Raw genomic sequence first — 26212 nt, 5'->3', positions numbered from 1 at the left:
ATTATTCTGGGGAAGATGTCAGCCGACAAGCCCAACATTTCCGGACACAACTCCATGTCGAACATTCCAAGATGGTAACGCACCACCGCGGCTGACGATCACATCAACGCCATGTATTCGACAATTATCCATGACATTTTTTTAAAGTATATTTTTCTTAAGTTCACTCACGTGTTAATTTGTCATCTGTCAATCCATGCGTTAGTAATATAAATCAACGTATCGTATCTGATTTCTAAGCTTAAGCTGTTAGATGGAATGACATTACTGTAAAATACTAAATTTTGATAATTTAAGAATGATGTTTTTATAGTGATTTTATTACACTATTGATCCTTATATTATAGTGCTGTTAATCATCATCTTGTACGAATCTATCACCATCGAAAACATAATTAAAATATTAAAACTATATTTTTGTTTCTCATTTTTGTACATTTCTATACCATATTATCACGTATTGTACATTCCATTCGTAAAATCGATAACATAAGTACAAATAAACTCAAATGTTTTACTTTTATAACTATAAAATTTTTAATATAATTTTTTTAAATCTAAAAACTGAGATATAAAAAAAATCTAACTATAAAAAATAATATATAATTAACCCAGTCATAATCACATGTTAAAATGATTCCAGCTAACTCAAAAACATACAACCAGAAGAGTATAATTGTATATGGAAAAATTCATAGTATCGTCACCAATCAATCACCTCATCCAACTCAAATAACCATCAACTAGGAACGTCAAAGTATCACGAAAAATAGTACACTTCATTGCTATGAAATAGAAAAAGAACAGATAAGGTGTGATAGAAAAGTAAGAAGGGGAATATGCTATACCACCAAATGTTTAAAAAGTAAAAGAAACCCTTGAGGATTGATCGGTGACGATACTATTGGTACAAAGATTGAGAAAACAGGAAGGTGCAGCTTCGCTTTATTACCCAAAATAAATTGCTTTCTTGAGGATTGATCCATCTACATGAATTAGCAAAAAATAATTACATCCATCCTACCACCTGACATCAATTAGATAACAAAATTGGTGCATGTACAATTAGCTATCATCACTTGCACTATAATTAGAAATGGATAATACAAGAATGGATGGATACAAGCAAGAATACTGGTTCATGATCTTCAAATGCATCGTATGAACTTCTCAAGCAGCTTAAAAACCTTCTGGTTTTCCGCACGATAATTAGAAATGGATAATATAAGAATGGATGGATACAAGCAAGAACATTGGTTTGTGATCTTTCAAATGCACCGATAAACTCCTCAAGCTGCTTAAAAAGCTTCTGGTTTTCTGCATGAGCTCCAACCAATAGTAAAAGAAAAAAAAACTATGAAGATCATGTGTCGTGTAAGGGGCAAAAGCTTCTAAGAGAACAACTGATGGAACAGCTTGCCAATGTTAGCTATCCACCAAAAGAGCTTGCTGCTCACTGTTCGAACAGGACCTTCTGAGTATGTACAGCCTAATTCTCATTTAACAAAACTAATCAAAGGAGACAGTTCACTATCATCCTCTTCGAGTTATCGGCTATGAAAGATTTTCTTGTGGACAATAGAGCCAAACTCGGGTGATATAAGTTTGGCTGCTCCGACCACACACTTGCGGTATGAGAAATCTTCTAGTGAACCATCCGACCTCAACAGAACAAAACATCGGGAGCCAGGATGCAATGGGCTACACCCAACCTGCAAGAGGTTAAGATATTATCTCAGAACTAGCAAGGAAAGAAGAGAAATGGATAGCACAGACAAGCCAAAGGAACTGGAATGATGATTAATTATAAAACAATAGCAAGATACAGTAGAAGACATTGAACTGAAATTAGATTAGTCGACCTCCCATAAAGCTCTTCAATCAATATGCAATTAATCACCCATAAAGCTCTTCATTCAATTTTTTTTAACACAAAACACATATTATCAAACTCCTTTTATGAAGTTCAATGCACCAAATCCTTTAATTTTACTAACAAATCATTAATAGAAAGATTTCCAGTCACTTCATAAACTATCAAAAGATTATCTAGTAAAATAATAATATCAACTACCATTAGTTTTAATTTTTCATTGAGTAGACACATGGCATTTAATCCCAAAAGCCCACCAAAAGGAACTGTTCATCCTAAAGATGGAAAAATGTATAGCTTACATAAAGGGATCCATCCTATAATCTCCCATAAGAACCTCATGTCTAGGACATCAAATGTAGGCCAGGTCAGCTGAAATTTACTAAATAAATTCATTCATTCAGCATATATATTTTTGAAAGTAAAAAAACTATAAAAGAAAATTCTAAATTTAGTCCAAGCAATTGTTTTAAAACCAATATGGTAATTACACCAAAAAACACAATGAACACAATGAATTTGTCATTGTCATTAATTCTGAAAGTAATCCTTTATAAATTATAGCCACTAGAAAGTAACCTTTAGATGTCAGTCAAACAAATAACGGATAATGCAATTAAGCTCTAAAAAATAAATACCTTGATTTTTTGGATTCCACTTCCTATTTTTGCAGCTCTTTTGGGATGATAGTTCAAAGCCTCGATTAAAGATGAATTATCTTTCTCATCAAGAAATCCATCAATTGGGTACCTTCAAAGATGAATACCTTTTATGATAAAGAAACCTTAATACGAGGAGGAAGAAAATACTGTTACAAGGGAACAATTAATACGAGGGGAAAATAATGAACTAGCCCATTCTATTTAGAAAACTTTCAGCAGGGAATGTTATGTTTCTATTTTCATCTTCTAACTAGAAGTTAAAATGATGAGCAATGATTTGAAGTCGCATCATTAAAGTGACCATCGGTGTATTATTACAAATCATTAAAGTTAATTATCATTCCCCTGTGCACTGAACATAACCTAATCATTAAAGTTAATTATTACAAATGGCTATTATGAAGGCCCCTAATAGAAACTAACAGAAGATGGTAGCCATAACTGGCCAAGTGACCATCCGTGTAACAATAATCACGAGTTGGTGCTCATGGTGAACTATAGATCGAAAAACATTATATTAGTGTATATGATTGGAGTCATTAACACACTTTACAATGGACAACGAAGGGGATATAATGCCAGTTACTTTTTACATACCATCCAAAATACATCAAAATATTTGTTATAACGGTTATAACAGTTCATATTTGGAAACTAGACATGGATGGAGGCTTAATCCTCCAAAAGAAATCTTTTCATCCTACATAATTATCAGAAGTGGTGACTTTAACAATCCACAGAAGTTCTATTTTCACGTCAGCAGTCAATCTTCTTCTATGCAAGGTAAAACACACAGCTGAAAGCACTTCAAACTGTATTACTACATATCAGAAAATAATAGTTTTTTACCCACTACACATCTTAGCAAAGCTATATACAAGAGTGGTCACAATCACCAGAGGCATGGTTACGAAATTAGGTATTTTCTTTATGCAATAAAAATTATAAACCATTGAGATTTCTGATATCTTATTCACCCTCGGTTAGCGTATTCTCCTTAAATAGAACCCCAATATTTGTCATCATCATTTTGCCATCGATGGATGATATTAACAGATAATCAAAACAAAATTAGTTTAACATAAGAAACAGTCCCTTTCAAAGGCATCAATCTCATAATGAGACATGTTGACGCAGAAAAACCACATTCCCAAGTAAAAGTTTCATAGGCTCATCTCAAACATATCTCTTACTATAGGCCTTTATTCATTTTAATAATCCAGATAATTCCCCATTGACCCATAATGAAATCACAATAATCTCAATTAACCCTCACAATGTAAGATCTAACTTCTACAGTTTTAATTATCTATCCCAACCAACCTTCTACAAGTAGCACCCAAGCATATCTTGGGGACAAGTGGTTAAAAAAAAATGTCGAATATATCTAATAGTTGTTCACACTTTTATTCTTTTTCTTTTCAGTTGTAGTACTTGTAAGCATATTTTCATATATGATTATTCAACTCGGGCCATATCAAGATATGTTCATATCCATATTTGAAAAGCAAAGTAGAGCAATATTTATGAATATTGAATACATGATGGAACCTTGTTTGTCCAACCAAGTCTGGCCCAACTCAGACAAGAAAACTAAATATGGACAGATGATTGTACTCCCTTTTGTTCATAATTGAGACTCATTAAACAGAAAATACACGCAATTAATGGATGTGTGACACAGGCATATATATGCTTGACACATGTTATAGTGCCTCTACATAAGAAGAATGAGAACACTGGAATGATAAAACATCAGCATTCATCCAGATGCATTAATTGAACGCTATTAAGGAATGCACATATCTTAAATGCAGTTCATGTGATCATATGTCAGGCGTCAAGGATATCTTTTCTTAATATGCAGTCAAGCTGGATGCAAGATGCTCAAGTAAACACCTAATAGCCAATGGGCAACTGATGGCACTAGAAGGTGCCGACGTAAGAAGGGTTTAGAAAAATCAATATTAGCAATGCACTAAGTGATTGCATTGTCACTGATTCAATTTCAATGAGAAAAATGTAAGGAAGATGAAAAAAATGACATTTATTTATGAAGAACAATGAACACTCTGCAGTAATCATGAACAGGCTCAATGAAGACAGGTTAAACAACAGTTCTTAGTAAAGACAAATGGGAAACTAACATAGCTAACTGAGAGGCAGGCATAGAATAAGCTGTTCTTAAGGGGAACAAGGACCATAAGTGTAAGGAATACAACAGGAAAACTAACAAAATTTTAACACACTTTTATTTCTTTCAAATGTATACTTGTATAAAATCATGAACTCTTAGCAATTATCTATCAAATTCAGAAAGACATAACTCATTAAAATCATGTAAGATTCTCTATTGTTACAATGTAAAACAAAGGAAAAAACCATCATGGCAGGTGAACCAATTTGATATAAAAAGAACTCTGCAGTTCAGTTTTATTCATCCCACAAAATTGACTGATATAAAATAACAGGAACTTTGCAACAAAAAAGCCAACTTACTTGTATAGAATTGTTCGTAATGAAGAGCACATATCTACGACATCAGTCCATGAGCTAACACTTTCTGAAGAGAATTTTGATCTTAATCCAAAAGTTAAGTGGCTTTTAGCAAGAAAATCATTGGCTGAAATTTGTTGTTGCTTGTTGTAACCTATACAGTTGTTGGTACGAAATTTAGAAACGATTCTTTCCTTTAGGTGATCTTCATCAGAAGTCTGTGGGTCAATTGTCTCTTTAGCACCATCAAAATTGGTGGAATACTTTGGTTGCTGCTTCCACTTGGCAGGGACAGTTTGATTAGCAGCCATGCAAACTTCACCATCACCCTGCTGTAACTCAGCTTTAATGCTGTGCAAATTTTTATATATACCCTCACCTCTAGTTAGGTTATGAACCTGAAAATTTTATAAAGATTGATCAATAAAAACTGATGCCTAGAAAACTCGAAGCAAAAACAAGAAGAATCAACCAATCAATTCAAAAATGGCTTTCTATATATTTCAAGCCAATTAAAAAACCATGCAGATGTAAACCATTTTGAGATAAACATGGTTACACTGGAGGCCCTAAACACCCAATTAAGGCATTTAATTTGACTTTAGACAAAAGGCAAAGTAACAACTGCATAGATCATACTTATAGATCTAACCATGAAAAATTGCAGCTTGAGTACATTTCTGTTGTTTTAACGTTTATCATCATCCTACAATTGGTATCTTAATGCATACAAAGATCTCTTTGAATAGGAAACTACCCATAGAGTGCAAATTTTATGTTCATAGATTTCTCCCACCAATATGGATGATTAAAAAAACCAGGACTATCTGATGGGATATGATTAACTAAATAATTATATCAAAAACAGTTTGATTTTCCACATCATGTGTGATTCGCATGCAACGACTTGAGTTTTGGGCCATGAATTGCTTTACCTAGCAACAAAACTTTCTACTCACTAATTAAAGATACTTGAGAAGTCTAGAACAATATAATTGAAATGAAAACTTCATGAAACAAAAGGTAGAAGATTCAAAGTATATGGACCAGATATATTAACAAATATGAAATCATTTGAATATGAGTGTCTGTGGTAGTGGTCAATAATCTTCTGACTTCAATAACAGTTTTATCATAGATTGGAGTAAAACATTGTTACGAATTTGATTTTAGAACTGTCATGCACCAATATAGGAAGATGACTGAAACACATTTTTGATAGTTGGCGGTGGTACCTCTTTGTAGGTCCACCATGCAATTGTAGAGTTCAGTCAAGTGAGCATTCTCATGATGACCTAATAATCCACTAGGTACATAAACGATACTCTCTATCAGTGACTCAATATTTTCACTTCATTACATCTTGTTTGATAGACATTACAGACAATAATTTTGGTGAGGCACATGTCAGAAATTTAGTGCTTCACCAAATTTTATGAACCGACAAGCTTACATAATCACTCATTGCAAAAGTCATATAGTACTCCTAAGTCCTATGGGATCTTCTCACCAGTAAACAAAGTTGTTGACGAAAATGAAATATCCACAATAAAATGCAATTAATCAACATAAAATGTGTAAAAACGATTTGTTTCCAACAATGAGTCACTCACCAAAATATCATTGTTATTTGCATTTCACTAAAGATCCAATAACTCAGATATAAATATAGCTATTATGTGATTTACCAATAAATGGCACATTCACAAGGTGACATTTCCACACGTTTACTTTCACATCTTTTAATAATTATCTTGCATCAAGAACTCCTTAAAGAGGGGGGTTAGATCCAATAAGGTCATGGGAGACATCATTGGATATGACAGCGAACAGAACTTCAGTAGATAAATGACACCATGAAGCCATGGCCACTAATTGTGGACCACAAAAGAGAAATGGGCGACAAGACTGAAAGAACGCAAAGGTTGTGAAACATTAAAGAAAATGATATCTGAAAAACCAAAATATACAAAACAAATATGATAAAATTCCATTTTCTGTTAAATAAAACTAGAGAAGGAAAAAAATAACAGCATCAGGCCAGAGCACACCTTTACGTTAGGACCACAATATGGATATGGTTTACTTTTCAAAAACCATGCTACCAGAAAGAGTTATCAAAGATATGAGATAGGCTATATGCCAAAATTATCGGTAGCAATTAATAAGAGTCGCACCTTTCCTGAGTAAACAATTTCAAAAGGTCCACCAGTTCCACTTGGAGCCTCCTTACCCCAAGCCACTGCATCAAGTGTACCAGATAGATGATCCATTGAGCCTTGCTTAGCAGCATTTACAAAGCAATTTACAGGATTCTGCCAATGCTCCAACAAGAGACAAACAATACTGGGATAATATAGGACGAGAAATAAATGAGTAAAAAGCCACATGAAAAAAAAAAGCACTCACAGATAGGCATGCTTGAGCGAATGGAGATGAGATTGACATATCGTTTCTTTGCTGTCTTAGACCTTTTGTGCTTAATCCATGAAACTCCCCAGTCACTGAAAGGCAATCTGCAGCCATAAATAAGTGTCTTTTATGTATGTCCCTCCCTATATCAGCTGTTACTGACTTCAAGGACTGCAAGTTGAATAGAATACATGATAGCCTATTAAAAGTGATCACTCAGGTTAACAAATTATTCAGAAAGAAAAACAAGAGACTCACTTTTACAAAGTACTTCCATGCAGCATCTATTCCATATGTGCCAGAAATATTATAAACATTGTCAGGATGACTGCGTTGCCAGTCAATCAGGTCCATTATTGGTATACAGGCATCTTGAAGGTTACTCCAAAAACTTCCAGGTAAACATTTTTTAGACATTGTAACTCTTAGAAAAAGTTCAGAACCAGAACCTGGAAGGCTTTCACACAGTATTTCCACCTTCTCAGAAGCCCAAAAACCTGTGACACAAGATATGTATTAATTTGGCATGTCCCGTAAGTAGGAAAAAATAGGAAAACTTTGAGTAAATCAAAGATGGCATCACTTAAGCAGGACGAACATGATTATTTACAAACATCACAAAAGCATGATCTATTAATTTCTCGATATAAATTATCTTTTTTCAATTGCTATTACCATGCAGAAATAGAATTATGAATTGAACTCAAAAACATTAACAGAAACATATAGTTTCGTTGCTTCAAATAAGGGCGACATGTCAACAACACCATGAATAGCATGTAATTCTTAACTTCATAATGTTGGCTATGTGGATCACACCTTCCAACATCTCATTTAGATAATAAGGCAGGATTCCCTCCATAGCTAATTTTTTGCGCACTGGAAGAGAAAACTTGGGTTTGAAACATCATTTCTATGTTCATGCATATAGGGACTAGACTTCAAATGACAAAGTGAAGGTGTGACCTCAGAAGAAACAATATGATGATAATTGTTCGTTACCTAGCTCTCTTCTCAAACATAGAAGGCCTGCCATCTGCTCAGATATAACAAGTGATAAGGTTAGTGTCTGCACACTTTTGACAAATAAACTATTTCTGTGCACAGTATCTTGTTATATTTTATATTTGGATATTGATCCAAATCTGGCACTTGAATCCATGATTAATGAAAATAGGAAGCGGCAAGATTAAAAATTAGTAACCTAGATGACATAAAAAAATTACTTTTATATCTGGGTTAGGAAACAAGAAAAAGGGGAGAGAGGAGGATGAGAAGGAGAAGAAAAATACAAAAGAAAAGCATATGTGGAGAAGCAAAATAGAGGAAAGGAAGACAAGGAGTGGCGGCACGAGGTGGCGGCAGCAGAGGAAGGAGGAGAGAAGTATGGACTGGCGAACAACAACAAACAGTGCAAGGGGAATTGCCTGAGAGACAGAAGATAGAAGTGTTTTTTATTGGAGTTCAAATTTTAGAAAAAAGAGCCAAGTAATAAGCCCAGTCCAAATACTTACCGGACAATAACCCTTGTACCGCATGTACACCACCTGAAATTAGACAGTCCCTGGTCTGGTAAGCCCAACTGGTATATAATGCCTGCACCAGTGGCACCACCCCATATCGGTCCTTGGTTGGACCAGTATGGTAATGATAACATAACTGACATAAAGATGGGAACCAACACAGGGTGCGACCAAAGTAAATAAATATAAATGAGGAAACCAAAAAAATTCATACATCATTAGTTATCTCAACGCCCCAGTATAGCTCAAAGCCAATAAAACTGCAACCTCCTCTTCCTCTTCGTCTTCTTAACATATTCAAAGATCCAAGATCAAAGAATTAAGAAATGGACAAGCTTTTGACTAGTTTAGATCGAAAAGGATATTCTTATAAGTTATAACTTATAAGGATGTTTGCCATGTACCGCACGAAACTAGGCAGACCTTATGTTCTGGTTTCTGATTGGACTGATACATACCACCTGGTTGGGTAGCAAACTTCAGAAAAGCATGCACAGGTCAACTTGCAACAGCGGAAGCATTACATATATGGGTTGGCACAGACTTGTTACTGATAACAACTGAATCTGTTGTTACTAATGAAAATTTTCTCCTTAAATATATCTACTCCATTCTGAAGTACTTGAACAGTTAAAGAGCCTAGATGGTAAATGAGAAAGCAGTTACAATTTCAGTAAAGACAGATAAATAATTGAAATTATAACAGCAAATGAACAAAGTGCTAAGCTACAGCAGCTTAATGGACAAAATCATGACCTTTAATAGGTGTTTCAAGTAGAAGTGGTATCACCATATCTCTTATTGTATCCAACTGTATTAGTGATTCTGAAGTTTCAGCTGCAACTGACATACAGAAAGAGTCATCATGTTCCTTCCACTTATAAGCTGATGAACAATTCCTGTCATGTAGGCATTTTTCAAAAAATACAAGGAAAACATAACAGGTCAGTGCTTGTAAGGTAACTAGAGGGCATAATGTCAGAATGATCAGCCTGCATAAAAAGAAGGCAATACCTAGCACAACGTGTGAGATAACATTTAAGAATGATCATAATAGTCAATTCAAGTACTCTGCAATTAATGGAAATAAAAAAAGAATCTATAGAGGACATTGAACAATAAGCAAATTCTGTAATCTCAGCTTGAGTACAAGGTAAGAGTAATGAAATATTCGTATGTATCGAAAAATATATTCTACAACATATATATTTAACTTATGTCAATGAGATGAGAATGTTATGGTAAAAGTAGAATTAGGTGTGGCTTCAATAAGAAATAAAATGGAGAATTGTTTAAGATTTAAATTAATTAAGGATATTACTTTTTATAGAAAATGGCAATAAGATTCATATAGTCGATCCCAAATACCGAAAAATAGATTCCACAAACTTAATGATATCATATTATGTGCATAGTTCATGTTTGTACAAGAGAACAAATTATACTTGTATTGTCAAACAACAAATTGATATCGACAAATTCAAACACCATATTTACACATGCCTTATAACTTTCATTGACTTAATATACAAATTAAACTGCAATATTAGTATTGCAAAAAAAAGTTCAAGATTATGATGTACACATTGCCAGGCTACATCAGATCAATTGAGTTTCATGTCTTAGTGCATCAGACTCCTAGAAATGAGGTAGTTTGGGAATAACAGTCTGAAAAAAAGTATACTAGTGAATGAAAGTCATGATGCCAAGTCACAGATGAACAACCATACCATGTTCACCAGAGCTTTCCCTCCAGTCAATTTTAGTTAAATGAATTCCAAATACTAAGTTATCTACCAAAATGCTTAAAGTTCACTTGTGATTTGGAATGATTTAGGTGCAAGAAAATCATGGTTTCACCAGGCTCTGATAAATAATGCATGTCATTAGAAGCAAGAATAGAAAAGAAAATATTTTCCTTCCTGAACAGTTAGATTAAATGGTTTCACCCAAGATAATATAGACGCATTTAAGAGAAACCGATAGATCTTATAATTAGATCATGTGAATCAATAAGTATTGATAGTGCACTGAGCTAGAGATACAAGATACTTTTCTAGAAACATCAAAGATTCAAATGATCTTAGATTAACTAAGGATATTACCTTATATAGAGGTAACAATTAAAAAATCCATGTCGCTTGACCTCAAATAGTTTAGAGCATCATGGCTTTGTGATTAGTGTACTATTAAAATGTTTTGTGATATATAACAGTACGTTATTCAAGCATTACTTGCATCTCAACATGTCTTCACTTAAATTGCCCAATTCAGTTATGAAAAAAACATGAAACAAGTAAGCTCAATTTACAAGCATATGGGATCAAAAATATGTGTAAATGTCAGCAAGGAAGAGGTCAGTACAAGCAGCAGATTACACAAATGAATCTTGAAATTTATTTACAAGAAAATGGAGGACAGTGCTGCAAAGAAAGCAGTGACTGACTTGCTTACAAAACATAATCTAGGAAGCATTGGATTCATCCTTTCCCTCATACAATTGTAATGTTTTATGAGTTCATTTTTGACAAGTTGCACATTTAATCTTCTCCTCAACATCTTATCCTGTAAACACAAAAATACAAAATAATTATATCTCTTGTAAACCAAAACTATCTAGATCAAGTACACATCCACAAAAGTTCCAAAAAGTCCAATACCTTGCTCACATGAAAATGCATGATCCATGGACTAAAATTTGTCCCTTGAACATCATGGCCATCATAACTAACATTGCAACATCAGAAAAACATATGTTATTCATGAAAAGTAATAGAAGAAAACCAAATCATTTGATGAAAAAGTTGGTGAAAACCAAACACAGACAGAATCATGACAGTGATGATCAAATTGAAAAAGCAAACTCTCTCCAGATGATTCTTCACTTCCAAGGCTCCATACTCGCAACCGTATCTCCAACCATGCAGTCGCTTTGAAAGAAAAAGTAAGGCAGTGTGATTTGTAGATGCATTAGACTTACAACAGTCCAACACCATCTGTGTCAAGGAAAACAAACTCATTCACAACACAAACAAAGAGGCAACCAGAAATAGAAAATGACAAGAACTCAAAAGTTAAACATAAGTATGAGAAGTAGAAAGTATTGTTTTGCAAGACGTGAATGCACAATAATTCAGGTCAAGGCTTTAGATAGTGTTACCAATACATGTACCAAAATATTATCTGATTGGCGTGTGCCAATCAGCAAACTACATATGAATTAATCCACTAAGAAAACTAAAAAATTCTTGATGTGTCAATAAGATCAGTACATCAGTCCACCAGTTCAATAGGTATACAAGAGCACTTGAAACCAAACTTTAGCTACTAAAGCTAAAAAATGTGGACACAAATCACAATTAGTACATCTTCCTGTGACCTAAAGAAATTTAAAATTTTCAAAATTATAATGCTAATGGCATGCTTATCTGAACATTGGGCAACTCTTTAGAGAAAATGACCCATCCCATAGACATCTTTGAGATATTTAAAATACAATGTCCTCATCCTTCCCTGACAAAACATTTAACTATCATATCCTTGAACAAGATAAAGATCATTATATTGTAGTTTTAAGGCATTTCCAACATTTTTTGTTCCAAAAAGCACCTAAGTAGTGTTTGCATATTGAATTATCAATCATTTATCTCCACGGAAGTCACATCAGATATATTCCCCCCAAAGAAGTATGCGCTTATTGGTCAAAAGCATACATTGTATTCATTGGAGACTGAAGGATAACATGGTTAGAAATTACCACACTCTACTAGTGGTACAGACCTAACTGGCATGAAATAACTTTACAACATTTTTCTTATGGGTGTATCACACAACTAGTACCTCACCAAGTAAACACTAGGAATACAACTATAACAAACAAAATACGGCAAAAGGTAACTAAAAACCTACACAGGTATGCACTGCCATGCAAAGCATGAAATAAAATATAACAAAAGAGCATTAAAAAACTACTATGATAAAAAATAAGGACATCTAGACAACTCAGTGATAAGCAAATATGCTGTTATTAGCTGGAAATGTCAGAAATATATCAATGTGGAAAGCATATCATTTAGCTAAAACATTACTCAGAAAAGGAAAAAAATCAGCATCAATTTGTTCAAGTAACTAGACGTAATAAATCAGTTGAAAATATAACCTTTAATTTCATAAGCGGAGAATATTCCAAACTATTCATTGGAAACTCGAGAGATCCATATGCTGCTTCTGAAATCGAACAAGCAGCCCAAGAACCAACAGGTTCACCACCTAATCCAGTATATTCAGCATCCTTTCCATCATATGCAACACATGATTCCCCACCTTCAGTTGAATCCTCCAATATGCTATAAGAAAACTCCACAATTTGTTGACCATAAGCACTTCTAACCGTTCCATCATAAGCAAGATATAGATCACGCATGTAAAACATAAGCTTTCTTGTCAAAGTTCCAGGAAGTTCAGCATTTTCAGTGAAGAGATTAGCACGGCCACATATTGCATGGACAAAACATTCCAATGGATTTAAACCATCAAGAAAAGAAGCACCAATAACAGCATAGGAGCTTTGCCCACACGAACTTTTTGCGGCATCAGATATTCCACCATCCAATGCCTTCAGATTGTTCCACATACAGCAATTAAGTTTGCTAGGCACCGTAAAAGGCAGTGGATGTGCAAACAGTTGAAGACCCAGACATGCACCCTGTTGAATTAGTTTTACCAAGCTACCTTTGCTACCCGCATCAATCATTTCCAACATTGAATTATCCTTGTTAATAAACTGATATATTTGACTTAAAAGATCATGGTAAACATTCTTAAAAGCAGCAATAGAAACCTGGCTTACACATGTTCTTTCTGAAGCAATCTTGTATTGACTAATACAATCTAATGTATCTTCATCTTTATTCTGATTCCTCAAGATCTCCATCTCAGGTTCCAACATCAGCTGCATAACCTGGCAGGCATCCTCAGCTTCTTCCAATCCAAAATATATTTCATCCATCATTTTCCGTCGGGAATATGAATCTGATGAGAGGTAAACATCACCTAAGGAAACACTTAAACCTCTCAATGTTAAATATTCACAAAGAAGTTCCTGAGAACAACAGAGATAATCAAGAGCCTTCCTGCCATAATGTTTGAACATGGTAGTAAACAAACCAGTAGTAGTATTCTGTAGCCAAAAAGATCCTCCAAGAGAGGCCATAACTTCACCCTTACTTATCATATTTCTTGAATTTACACCAAAATCCATGGTTGGAGGAAGAAGCATGCTAAATAGTTGTTCTCCAGTCCATAAAGGAATCTGAAAATTAGGAGTCTTAACAACTGCAGGTGGCGGCATTGGAAAAGGACACAGCATAGCTAACTGTTGCATATCAACTTTGTTCAAAAATTCCCGATTTGCTGTTAGCAAATATGCAGCAGTTAAGCTATCATGTGTCAGTGAAACTAAGCTTCTACCATCCTGTGCATTAAATAACTGGTGGTCTAAACTAAGCAGCTCTTGAAGCTCTACTCTACAGCCAATGGATTGTGGCACATACCCATGTAAACAGTCTCCATCAAAATCACCTAATAGTGGAGCACAGCATAATGGGTTAATTGAAATGACTGACTGAATAGGAAGGATCATCACAGACAAAGCAATAAGAGAATGTTGATGCACAGATGGAGGCCTGTTAACTAATATAATGTCCCCATTCTCCAAAGGTCTAGACACTATATCACCAACTTGAAGTTGATTGGTTTTATGAAGTGAAGTTAATTGCCCTTTGCTTCTAGTATTAAGTCCTTCCTTTCTGAGCAGATGAAGATTGCAACTCATGTTCAACTTTTCTAAATTGTATGAATTAACTTGTTCAGCAACAATCAAACTTTCAGATATATCAAACGGAATACCAATTTCCTGCAACTTGATCTTTGGATCACCAACCATAGTCATGCGGAATACATTATCTGTTCTTTTGCTTAAAACCACATCTTTCAGCCATCTTATTCCAGAAGTAGAATCTCCCCTTGAAGAACTAGAAGCATGTAGCTATAACGACAAAAGAAAAAAAAGTATGAGCACATAAAATAAGATACCTACATAAATTGATGCAAATTTATAGCATATGTGAATCCTACATGCAAACATCCATTCGTATAACGTACATTTGACTGATGATCGAACAAAATAACTGCAGTTCCTGAGTATAATTTACTAAAATTAATTGCAGCTAACAACGTACTTTCCGAAAAGTGCATTAGTAAATAGAAAAATTGCAAAAAACAAGCTTCACATGTAACATGAAAATGATTGGTGACAGATGTAAATATATTTCAGATTAAGATCTCTTCATATGATGCCAGTAGGTTACCAGCACTAGGCACATAAATATAATCATATAGAGTGAAGCATGGTAAACATGCTATCATGACCCAATTCTAACATTCTACCATGCCATAGCATGGTGATCCAAAACCATTATAGAATCACATCCATGTCGTGTACCACATGCATGAGAGAAAAAAATTGTATATCTTGCCTTAGAAGCATTAAAGCAGTCAAGAACCCGGCTCATGGTATAAGAGGTTGCAAGAGGACCAAACTGCTGATGATGCCTGAACTCACCAATTTTCTTACTTACATCTGCTAACCTTTTATAAGCCCTCGTGCGTTCATCCTGCATAAGGACAAGACATAGTATGTCAGCATAAAGGAAACAAAGTGAGATAGCAACTCGACAAACAAGGTGGCAATCTTATAGAACCTACATACATATACAACATGCACATAGAGAAGCAACTTACAAAAGATAATTTTGGACCATCAGCAAAAACATGTGATGTCTCCACCACTCGTTGACAATTAGGAGTAATTGGAAGATAAGAAAGAAACAGTAGCTCACGCCTTGAAACAAACTGCTGAATAAATTCCGGATCAAGCTCACTTAACAAGCAAAATACCTGAAAACAAAAAATATTTATATTCAACCAGTAGTAGATAAAATAATATAGAAAGATAGCCTAAAAATATCCCAAATTGAAGATGAACGGGCAAGTTTTCAGATATATAAAATTGAAAGAAGAGTGTGCTCTCAAAATACGGGTAACTGCTAGAATTTAATGTACAGACATTACGCTAAGTAACATTTTAACACCAACAATAACAAAAGTCATAATGTCCCTACTAATTTTGAGGTTGGCAACAAAGATGAAAATGTTGATTGGCCATCTTGACACCCTTAATATCTTTTTCAACATGAATAGCTTGTTTAAAGCTTTGAAAACTAATCAGATAACTGCATAGAGAGCATTGCATCAAGAACCTATCACTATCACTACATCAAATCCATGGAACAATGCTTAAGATAGTAAAACCTAATAGTACAGAAGATCTGGATGCATAATTAAACAATGATGATATTTCTTCTTTTCCATTTAGCTACACATTTTATGTAAGATGGATACCCGAATTGGGTGAGACCACACTGTGGGACAAAACTATAAGAATAACACAAAAACCTACAACATGGGGTTCCTCCATGACCTTGTTGTGTACATCTTGCCATACAAGTAAAAGCAACAAACAGTCTTCTTGTTCAGCCAGGCAGAACACCATGTAGCAATCTACCATCAAGGCAGGCAGCTGTTAGGACTCTAGCTAGGAGAGTCCTAATTGAGAGGGACATTTATGCAAAACTTACCTAAGCCGACCCCTATTAAAGAGGTGAAGAGACCGGCTAGGATTAGGAGGTTGTTTCTTAGAGAAGAATTAGGAGTTGTAAAGGAATAGGAGTCTTGAGTAGAAATCCTATTAGGAGTTGGTTAGAAGTAGGAGTCTTGAGTAGGAGTCCTATTAGGAGTTAGGGTTTAGAAACCCTATAGATAGCCATGTATTCCTTCTCTTTTTATAAGCAATAGATGAATCTTTTCTGCAGCCTTTGAGCAGCAACTTGGAGGGAGGAACCCCTATAGAGCTCTAAGGAGGCCAATCCCCTAAAGAGATCAACCCTAAGTTTAGAATCTGCAAGGGTTCTAACACCTGGTATCAGAGCAGCGTTCTTGGCATCTCGCTGCCCTTCCACAGCCATCCATCAACCCTCCACAACCACCCAAAGCAATTCCCACAATTGCTTAATAGATCGTTGCCAAATTTCGCCGTCATCTCCACCACCACGGATCATCCTTTGATCTCCCCGTGAATTGCAACAGGTTCTGGTTTTCTACCTTACTGCTACTGCAATTTAGTTATCCTTATTTGAAAATCCCAAAAAAAAATTATTCCTATATTGCTGCATAAACTTTTCGTCATAAAGTTTTCATCTCTACGACGAAAGATACATTGCAGAATTCCAACCGTATAGCACCGTCTGTTTGATCTTGCTATTGTGTTTTTTCTATCTAAATCTCTACGAAATTTTTATGATATCTTTGACATTTCCTAACAGTAGATTTCCTTTGGTTTTGTCGAAAAATTCTCAATATAAATCATTGATATTTTACGTCTAATCTGCTATACTTGAAAATCTGTACTGTAAAATTTCAACCGCATAGCACTGTTTGTTTGATCTTGATACTACGTTGTTTCTATCCAAATCTCTACGAAATTTTTATGATAGCTTTGACACTTTCTAACAGTGGATTTCCCTTTGGTTTCATCAAAAAATTCTCAATATAAACCGCTGATCTTTTACGTCCAATCTGCTATACTTAAAAATTTGTGCTGCAGAAAATTTCAGCCGCATATTGTTGCCTTAACTCATCTATTTGCAATCTTTTTTTAATGAAACTTCTTATACACTTCATAGATCAATTTGGCTTCCATCTAAGATTGATCTATTAAGAAATTCATCTCTAAAAACGATTTTGTGTTGCTGCAAATTTTCGTCGTAACCCGCTGAAATTTTTCGACGAGAATTCTGTAATCGCAACTTGCACCAATTTCCTTGCTGTTATACTGCCGAAATTTTCTTGATTAAATTAGATATCCTTGCTGTCATATAAACTATGATTTTGCTATCAATTCCCTCCTCAATTCTCTCAAGTTTTTAGTGGAAATTACGTCGAGAAATCGTTGTTTCTTCAACGACAATTCTACTCTTACAAGACATCACATACTTGTTGTAACTTCCACTTATTTCTATCAAACCTTTGCTATCATCTACCACAGATCCAAAACTTTCATCTATAGCCCTAAAACTCCACCAAACCACACCCTCAAACTGCACCCAAAATAGCCACAAAATAAGCCTAAACCGTAGCCTACATCCACCAATCCACCAACCCTTTCGACCATCACCTCTCTCAACCAATACATGCCTTTAACCCGACGACAAAAGAGAGATCTTAACATCACAGATTTGACGGCATATACTATGGCATCTGAGGAGGTAATCAATGCTAAATTCAAAGCCTTCGAGGCGCGAATGGAGGATAAGATTCGGACGCTCTTTACCGAACTCAGATTGGGCCGACCACTAAGCCCGAAAAAATCACATCAAGGAGAGAGCTTTGCCCAATCGCATCAAGCCCGATGATATGACTTCCAAGAGAGGGGAAGCTCTATGACCAACCCCAACTATCCATGCATGAGAGTGGACTTCCCTAGATGGGAAGAAGGAGACCCGATTGGTTAGATCTCGTGCGCGGAGCGATATTTTCGGTACCATAAAACCGCGGATGCATCTATGGTGAAAATTACAGCTATACATCTTGAAGGAGATGCTATACAGTGGCTTGACTGGTTTGAACATACTTATGGAGTACTTTTATGGCGACAATTCAAAGGACTGTTGATCCGCTTCAAACCAACCGATTACGAAAATATTGACGGACAACTAACAAAAATCCAACAAACCTCTACCATTCAAGAGTACCAAACAAGATTTGAAAGGTTATCTAATCAAACTCGTGATTGGTCTCAAAAACAGCTATTGAGGACCTTCATTGAGGGCTTTAAGCCGGAGATCCGAGGAGAAGTTAAAGCGCGACAACCATATACGCTTATGGCAGCTATCTCTTTCGCACGACATCAAGAGGAGCAATTGAACCATGAAGCTCAGAGGACTAGGGTCGCTCCTCAACCAGTAATATTGAAGCCCTCAACCCCCCCTACTGTCGACCAAGTCCCTACACCAAAGAGGTTAACAAGAGAAGAGCTTCGGGAGCGATATGCGAAGGGGTTATGTTGGCATTGTGACGAGCCGTGGAGCCGTGAGCATCGCTGTAGTAAAGGGAGTCTTCTTATGATTGAACAAATAGAAGAAGAGGTCATTGAACATCCATAAGAGAGCCTTGAACATGAAGAAGAAGATGCAGAAGAAGAGCCACAACCGATCGAAGTTACAGTACATACACTAGCCGGCTACTCAAACCCGCAAACGATGAAAGTTGAAGGTCTTCTCAAACAACAACTGATCACTGTTCTCATCGACACGGGCAGTATTAATAACTTTCTAAACAGTAAGGTTACTATCCAGATGGCCTTACCTATCGAGAATTACAACAGGTTTGACGTTAAGGTCGCCGATGGATGGATTTTGAAGTATGATTGTAGGCGCCTACAAGTGAAACTGTTGCTGATCATGAGGCCTTACCAAGAGATAATTGCATATTTCTTCCTTCTCCCTTTTGATGATCATGAGGCCATGCTCATAATTAAATGGTTGACGACATTAGGTGATATTTCTTGGAATTTTATGCAACTAATTATGAAATTTTATAGTAAGGAGAAACAGGTGATACTGAACGGGAAACGTGGGAGCGACGTAACGACGATTTGCACACAACAAATGGACAAGGTTTTGCATAAAGCATGCAACAGATTTTTGGTACAAATTGAGCAGCAAACTAAGGGAGAGCCAATAGAATTTGAAGATCCAAACCTACTTCCTTTGCTTGCTGAATTTTCAGATATATTTGACGAACCGTACAACCTACCTCTTACCCGTCGGCATGATCATTATATAACGATTCTTTCAGGCAAACCTCCAGCAAATACTCGGCCATATCAATATCTACATCTCCAGAAGGATGAAATAGAAAGGATTGTAAAAGAGATGCTCGAAACAGGAGTTATTCGGCCAAGTTGCAACCTCTACTCTTCACCGGTGCTACTTGTACGCAAGAAGGACGGAACATGACGAATATGCATTGATTACCGAGCTCTCAATGGCATAACCATCAAGGACAAATACCTTATTCCAATAGCAGATGAATTGCTAGATGAAAGGGAGCACAAATCTTCACAAAGCTGGACCTTTGATCCGAGTATCATCAAATATGAGTGTGCAAAGAAGACATACCGAAAACCACTTTTTGAACACACAATAACCACTATGAATTTTTGCTTTCTTCAATAGAAGGTGGAATATCTTGGGCATATCATATCAGAGGAAGGTGTGACGGTGGACCCCTTCAAAATTGAAGCAATGCAAAACTGGCCTACCCCGAGGAACATAAAATTGCTACATGGCTTTCTGGGTTTAACAGGCTACTACCGTAAGTTCATGAAAAAACTATGGAAAGATCAATGCACCACTTACTTTCTTACTGGAAAAAGATGTCTTCCAATGGTTGGACAGAGCCTTCGCTGCTTTCGATAAACTTAAGGCAGCCATGACGACGACGCCGGTGCTAACACTACCAAATTTCAACCGACCCTTCATTATTGAGGCCGATGCATCTTGAGTCGGAATTGGAGCCATTCTCATGTAAGATGGTCGACCAATAACATACACTAGCAAGGCATTATCTCTCTCCCATCAAAATAAGTCAACATATGATAAGGAGATGCTCGCCATTGTGCGCGCAGCAACGAGGTGGAGACCCTACTTGATTGGTCGACGATTTCAAATTAAAACCGACCATAAAAGCCTCAAGTACTTTTTGGAGCGAAAGATATCATCCCCTGAGCAGCAAAAATGGGTAACAAAACTTCTTGGATTTGATTATGAAATAACTTACAAAAAGGGGAAAGAGAATGTTCTTGCAGATGCGCTTTCGCAGCTACCCGAGCAAGCTGAAGTTTCGACCGTTTCACTTCCGACCAGTGACTTCCTTGAGGATATTAAGATGGAATGGTAGGAAGATTCAGAGACTAGTAAGATTATAAAAAAATTGGAGGAAGCACCAAGCTCCGTGGCTCATTACAATTGGGACTCAAAAGAATTACACTATAAGGGATGCATTGTGCTTATGATAAATTCTACTTACATCTTCACGAGCAAATTTTGGACAAAGTTATTCCATATGCAGGGTACTAAATTGAAAAGGAGTACGACATATCACTCACAAATCAACGGCCAGACAAAAGTTGTAAATAGGTGCTTGGAGACAACCCAAAGCCACCTACCAAATATGACTATCCAAGGAGAACTCCAGACCCAGCCAAGTGCTATTATTGATCGACGGATCGTGACTCGACGACGACGACCCACTACTAAAGTGCTAATACAGTGGGTGAACCTACCAACAGAAGATGCCACTTTGGAGAACTATGACGACTTGAAGATCAAATTCCCAAAATTCATGAATCGTCAGCCTCGAGGACAAGGCTGATTTGAAGAGGGCGAGTCTGTTAGGACTATAGCTAAGAGAGTCCTAATTGAGAGGGACATTTATGTAAAACCTACCTAAGCCGACCCCTATTAAAGAAGTGAAGAGGCCGGCTAAGGTTAGGAGGTTATTTCTTAAAGAAGAATTAGGAGTTGTAAAGGAATAGGAGTCTTGAGTAGAAGTCATATTAGGAATTGGTTAGAAGTAGGAGTCTTGAGTAGGAGTCCTATTAAGAGTTAGGGTTTAGAAACCCTATAAATAGCCATGTATTCCTCCTCTTTTTATAAGGAATAGATGAATCTTTTCTGCAGCCTTTAAGCAGCAACTTGGAGGGAGGAACCCCTATAGAGTTCCAAGGAGGCCGATCCCCTAAAGAGATCAACCCCAAGTTTAGAATCTACAAGGGTTCTAACAGCAGCATAAAATGTGCCTTGGCCAAACCCTGATGTGACGCCTTAAGGGCTGTGTTTGGCACGATATTCACAATTCGACATGCTACTAATCCATATGATATTGTTTAAACCACATGCTAGTATTAATTATTGTCATTTATTTGTAAATTAAATTCTTTACGAGCTATAGCTTATCCCTTTTTTTCAATTAGACCACCTTTCGAAATGTTTTTCCAATAAAAAAATTCAAAAATCAAACAAGTGCAGAGTTCATCGTCTTTAAGTTGTACCTGTGTAAGCATGCACCATTGCACATGCTGTAGCATGGGCATATCCAGTAGCACAGCTCACAGCACATGCAACTATATGTGGGCATGTGCTCGAGACACCAGCTGCCCTATGCCAATATCCCACCAGCATGATATGTGTACAGAAGCAAGGACACCCAAGCTGACAAGAGACCACCGCCAGTTTGGACAAGGCAATCATGGCAGGTTGGCTTAAGCACCTGATGCATTCAAAACTATCTTGAACAAATCCCATCTCACTACACCTTTTCTATTTCAGCGTGCACTCGTAGCAAGGATCCAGTTAAAACTATTCACATAATTAATTCTCCTTTATCAAGGAACAAAAATAACCCACTTACCATGTGTATTAATAGCATTATATAGAAAATAAAATATGTGCAAGAAAAATATCACTCCAGCAATCAAAAAGGCTAATAGCCTAATAGAGCTGTGGATTGGCCTGCTCAGTTAGCCTCTTTGACTGATGGGCCTGAGTAGCACATAAGCTTTCTAAAAGTTAAATGGGAGGAGGCTTGTGGTAGGCAGTATGCTAGGGATATATGGGGTCGAACCTTTGCTTGTATCGTGGGATAACTACCATTGTCATAAGAAACAATGGACGAAAAGAATTCTTTCTTCTCTGAATGGTTTCTATTAAGAATGGGCCTTGGCAACCTTGGCTACATGGATATCAAAAAATCAGGTCCAAAAGTTTATTTTAAGATTAAATCATGCACACAAAGAAAACCACCAGTCTTTTGTGCATTATCAGATCTTAGGCCCTGCACAATGGCAGAAATTATCAGTCAAATCCCATATAAATTCTCTAATACCATGACAAATTCTTAATGAGAAGGTAGGCATGCCTAAGTGGCAACAATGCATGCTAATCCTTCACTAGCCAAATTAAACTGAAAAATAGAAACCAGACCAAAAAAATTGGAAAGAAGTTAACAATGAAATCCTACAATAGAATCTTTGGTCATCAACCACTCCTGCAACAGACCACTCGTTTAATTGGATAATCAAAAAATGTTGGCCAATGTATGCAGTCCTACCCCAGCAAGGCACAGAAAAGCTTCTCGTGCCCATACTCTGGTCACGTAAGTCGCCGAGAAGCAACCATACTGCGGCACCAACGCTCGCCCTCTCCTTTAGTAGGATTATAATCTCACATAAGTTATGACCAATACAAGAAATTACTTGTATTCTTCAACATAATTTCTTAGTGGATGAATAATCAAACTCTTTAAAAATCATAAACAAAGAATTCTAGAGTGAAGGCACAACAATCCTTTGCAAGTTTACCAACCCAAAATTATAATTAATGACCTATGGTTTTTCACTTTTTCTCATTGAAAAAATACTCCATCACTATAGACATGAGGTCAGAAATATAAGTATCCAACCCATGTCTACTTCCCTATGTTTCATATAAAAAATATCATATCCATCACATGTATATTGTCAGTGGAGTTCAAGCTGCACAAACCAAAGATCAAAAAAAGCATTTGCTAGTCATGAAGTTACACTACCAGCATAGCAAGGCAACCAAAATATGGAAGCGTGCTGACACTGCAGTGGGTTGCCATATAATATTCATATCAGCCAAAATGCTTCTGTGGCAAATGCCACCAGCAATTACCATGTCTGCTTGTTACCAGCATTGAGGCATGCAATAAAACTGAAAATTTTGACATGCCCCAGTCCAATATCCATACCATGATGATAAGGTCCATGCCCTAACGCCCCAATCTAAGAAATATGACTAAAATCCATGGTAAAACAACTAGACCCATGATTAGCTGGTTATGAAAACCTACAAAAACAAGTAGGTACCTGATGTAGCATATCATGATTAAATTCACAAACCAAAGATATGTATCAAAGAACCAAAGTTGGTACCTGATGTGGTGTCAGATCAATCTTGCTTGGCTTAGCTCCTTGCAGCAGTGAAACTTTTGGTATAAAGTTCCAATAATCTTCAGGAAGTACTTCACTAAGACTCTGACTGTGAAACTTCTTTGGCAACTTTTCATTAACTTCTGCTATTATTGAAAGGCTTCTCCTACCTAGAATGTCTTTTGATGAGATCTTAAACTTCACTGGGGGGTACCACCCATTTGCTTTCCTCTGTTAGAAGATAGAAATAACCCCCTCCTAATCATTGCAAGGAGAAAAATGCAGTTCATAAAACAGACATCTAGTCTACTTACAGCACAGTACTTGCAACTCACTTGAGAATCTTTTGACACCCAATTCTTTGTTTGTGTAGTACATGCATGATAAGAGTAAAATAACGATTGTCAAAACCCAGATGCAAGGGAAAACATGACGAATTGTTAAACTACAAGCAAAATTTTCAAAGAAAAGTTACAAGTATATGACAGAATAAAGTTACAGTGCAAATAATCAGCCTGTTCAGTTTAGTGACAGGAAATTTTGTCCTTACTAACTAGAAAGTTAGACCAAGGCTTACTATGCCCCATTGTTGATACCAATCAGCAGCTAACACTTGGTACAGGTCAATACCATCGAGACCAGGAGAAAGGGAAAAAGATGAGGGGAGGAGGAGAAGAAGGAAGAATGTATGGCAGAGGGGGAAGAAAAGACGAAAGAGTGGAGGAAGTTGGGGAAAAGGAGGAAAAACAAGTCAAAGCAGATGAGGAAGAGGAGGAGAAAGCAGAAAAGGAAAAGTAGAAGGCATATTTTGACGGATGACGGTGACACACAAGAGCAACTATGAAGCAGCAACTACAAGGTGGTGGGGCGGCGATGATGTTATGAGGAGAAGAGGCAGAGAAGAGAAGGAGAGAGAAGCCTCATGGGAAACCGGAAAAAAAATGAGCTGCCACAGAAAATATTAAAAATTTCATATGGCAACGGAACCCCTGTTCCACACCGGACCAGATGATTTTAGTTGGACCAACAAATACCAATACGTATACAATAGTCAGAAGAGTAATGAGTAGAGTTTATTTCTTGTCAAAAAGGGTCATCATAATATATAAGCCTAAATGCTTCAATGATGAACTCTAACATGTCTGCAGTCTGTAATTATATAACATCGGAAAATAAGGGTGGTTTGCATGTGAATGTCCAGTGTGAAAGAAAATTTAGAGAAGAGATTGAAGTTCCAACACTACTGGCTGGTACTAATCGACTTTTATGAGTCTTATGACAGATCAAGATGCAAACTAGGCAATTTCATTCAGTTCAGTTTAGATTCAAGCTCAGCATCCAATAAGCTTATCACATCAAGCTTCCCAGGTGATATGCTCACCAATACTAAGCCATATCAATGGTAAGCCTTCAACACGATATTGATGCCCATCATACTTTCAATTATTTTTTATTCTCTTATTCCATTGCTGCTTCTCCTTCCCGAGTCACTACCAATAAGCTCAGCATCCAATAAGCTTATCACATCAAGCTTCCCAGGTGATATGCTCACCAATACTAAGCCATATCAATGGTAAGCCTTCAACACGATGCTGATGCCCATCATACTTTCAATTATTTTTTCTTCTCTTACTCTATTGCTACTTCTCCTTCCCGAGTCACTACCTCCTCCCCACCACCACTACTCCTCGACAGCTATTTGTTCATGTCACTATGTTGCTGCCTCTTCTAGTCACATGGTACCACACCACTCTCCATCTTCCACCACCTCTGTGTGTGTATCATAGTCCAACCAGTACTCACTGGTACCAATTCATAATTGATGTTACAAAACTGCACCAATAATTCTTAACTTAGACAACAACTGACATCTCAGAAATGACCAATGAATGCGGTCAAAAATTGTCCTGCCCAAGTAACTAAACAAGTTACCTTTCTGGTCTTCAAAATTTTCTTCAAGTTAATGAAACGAACTTTTGTGTTACGAGCCAGAATACTCCGAGTAGGAAGCAACAGCTTTGATCGGCACAATTTCAGCAACCTTCTCTGAAGAACAGTAAGGTTCTTTCCAAAAGCCTCTAGAATGTAAATACCTTCTCCAATGGCTTTCTCA

The 26212-nt window shown here is 36.5% G+C and overlaps 1 protein-coding gene across 4 annotated transcripts in view; it reads right to left on the bottom strand.

Moving 5' to 3' along the window:
- Positions 1-916: 916 nt before the first annotated feature.
- The window catches only part of LOC103993205 (DNA-directed RNA polymerase IV subunit 1), a 31847-nt gene continuing 6551 nt past the window's right edge, over positions 917-26212 (bottom strand). For 2 of the 4 annotated variants that reach the window (XM_065078837.1, XM_009413174.3), the window contains 16 exons: positions 26032-26212; positions 24414-24458; positions 24103-24330; positions 15768-15923; positions 15503-15640; positions 13126-15012; positions 11793-11962; positions 11627-11693; positions 11413-11531; positions 9723-9865; positions 7702-7940; positions 7441-7614; positions 7209-7346; positions 5035-5429; positions 2512-2623; positions 917-1712 (listed from right to left, as the gene is read on the bottom strand). The exon at positions 26032-26212 is cut by the window's right edge and continues 23 nt beyond it. In XM_065078837.1, the coding sequence (XP_064934909.1) occupies positions 1548-1712; positions 2512-2623; positions 5035-5429; positions 7209-7346; positions 7441-7614; positions 7702-7940; positions 9723-9865; positions 11413-11531; positions 11627-11693; positions 11793-11962; positions 13126-15012; positions 15503-15640; positions 15768-15923; positions 24103-24330; positions 24414-24458; positions 26032-26212 (4357 nt within the window). In that variant the 3' untranslated portion in view covers positions 917-1547. Of the gene's footprint in view, positions 1713-2511; positions 2624-5034; positions 5430-7208; positions 7347-7440; positions 7615-7701; positions 7941-9722; positions 9866-11412; positions 11532-11626; positions 11694-11792; positions 11963-13125; positions 15013-15502; positions 15641-15767; positions 15924-24102; positions 24331-24413; positions 24459-26031 lie in introns of those variants that run through there. The other 2 variants (XM_065078838.1, XM_065078839.1) reach the window with 2 other exon arrangements.

This window comes from Musa acuminata, chromosome BXJ1-8 (assembly GCF_036884655.1).
Source record: "Musa acuminata AAA Group cultivar baxijiao chromosome BXJ1-8, Cavendish_Baxijiao_AAA, whole genome shotgun sequence".
NCBI lineage: Eukaryota > Viridiplantae > Streptophyta > Magnoliopsida > Zingiberales > Musaceae > Musa > Musa acuminata.
This window is presented reverse-complemented; position numbering and strand designations above follow the sequence as displayed.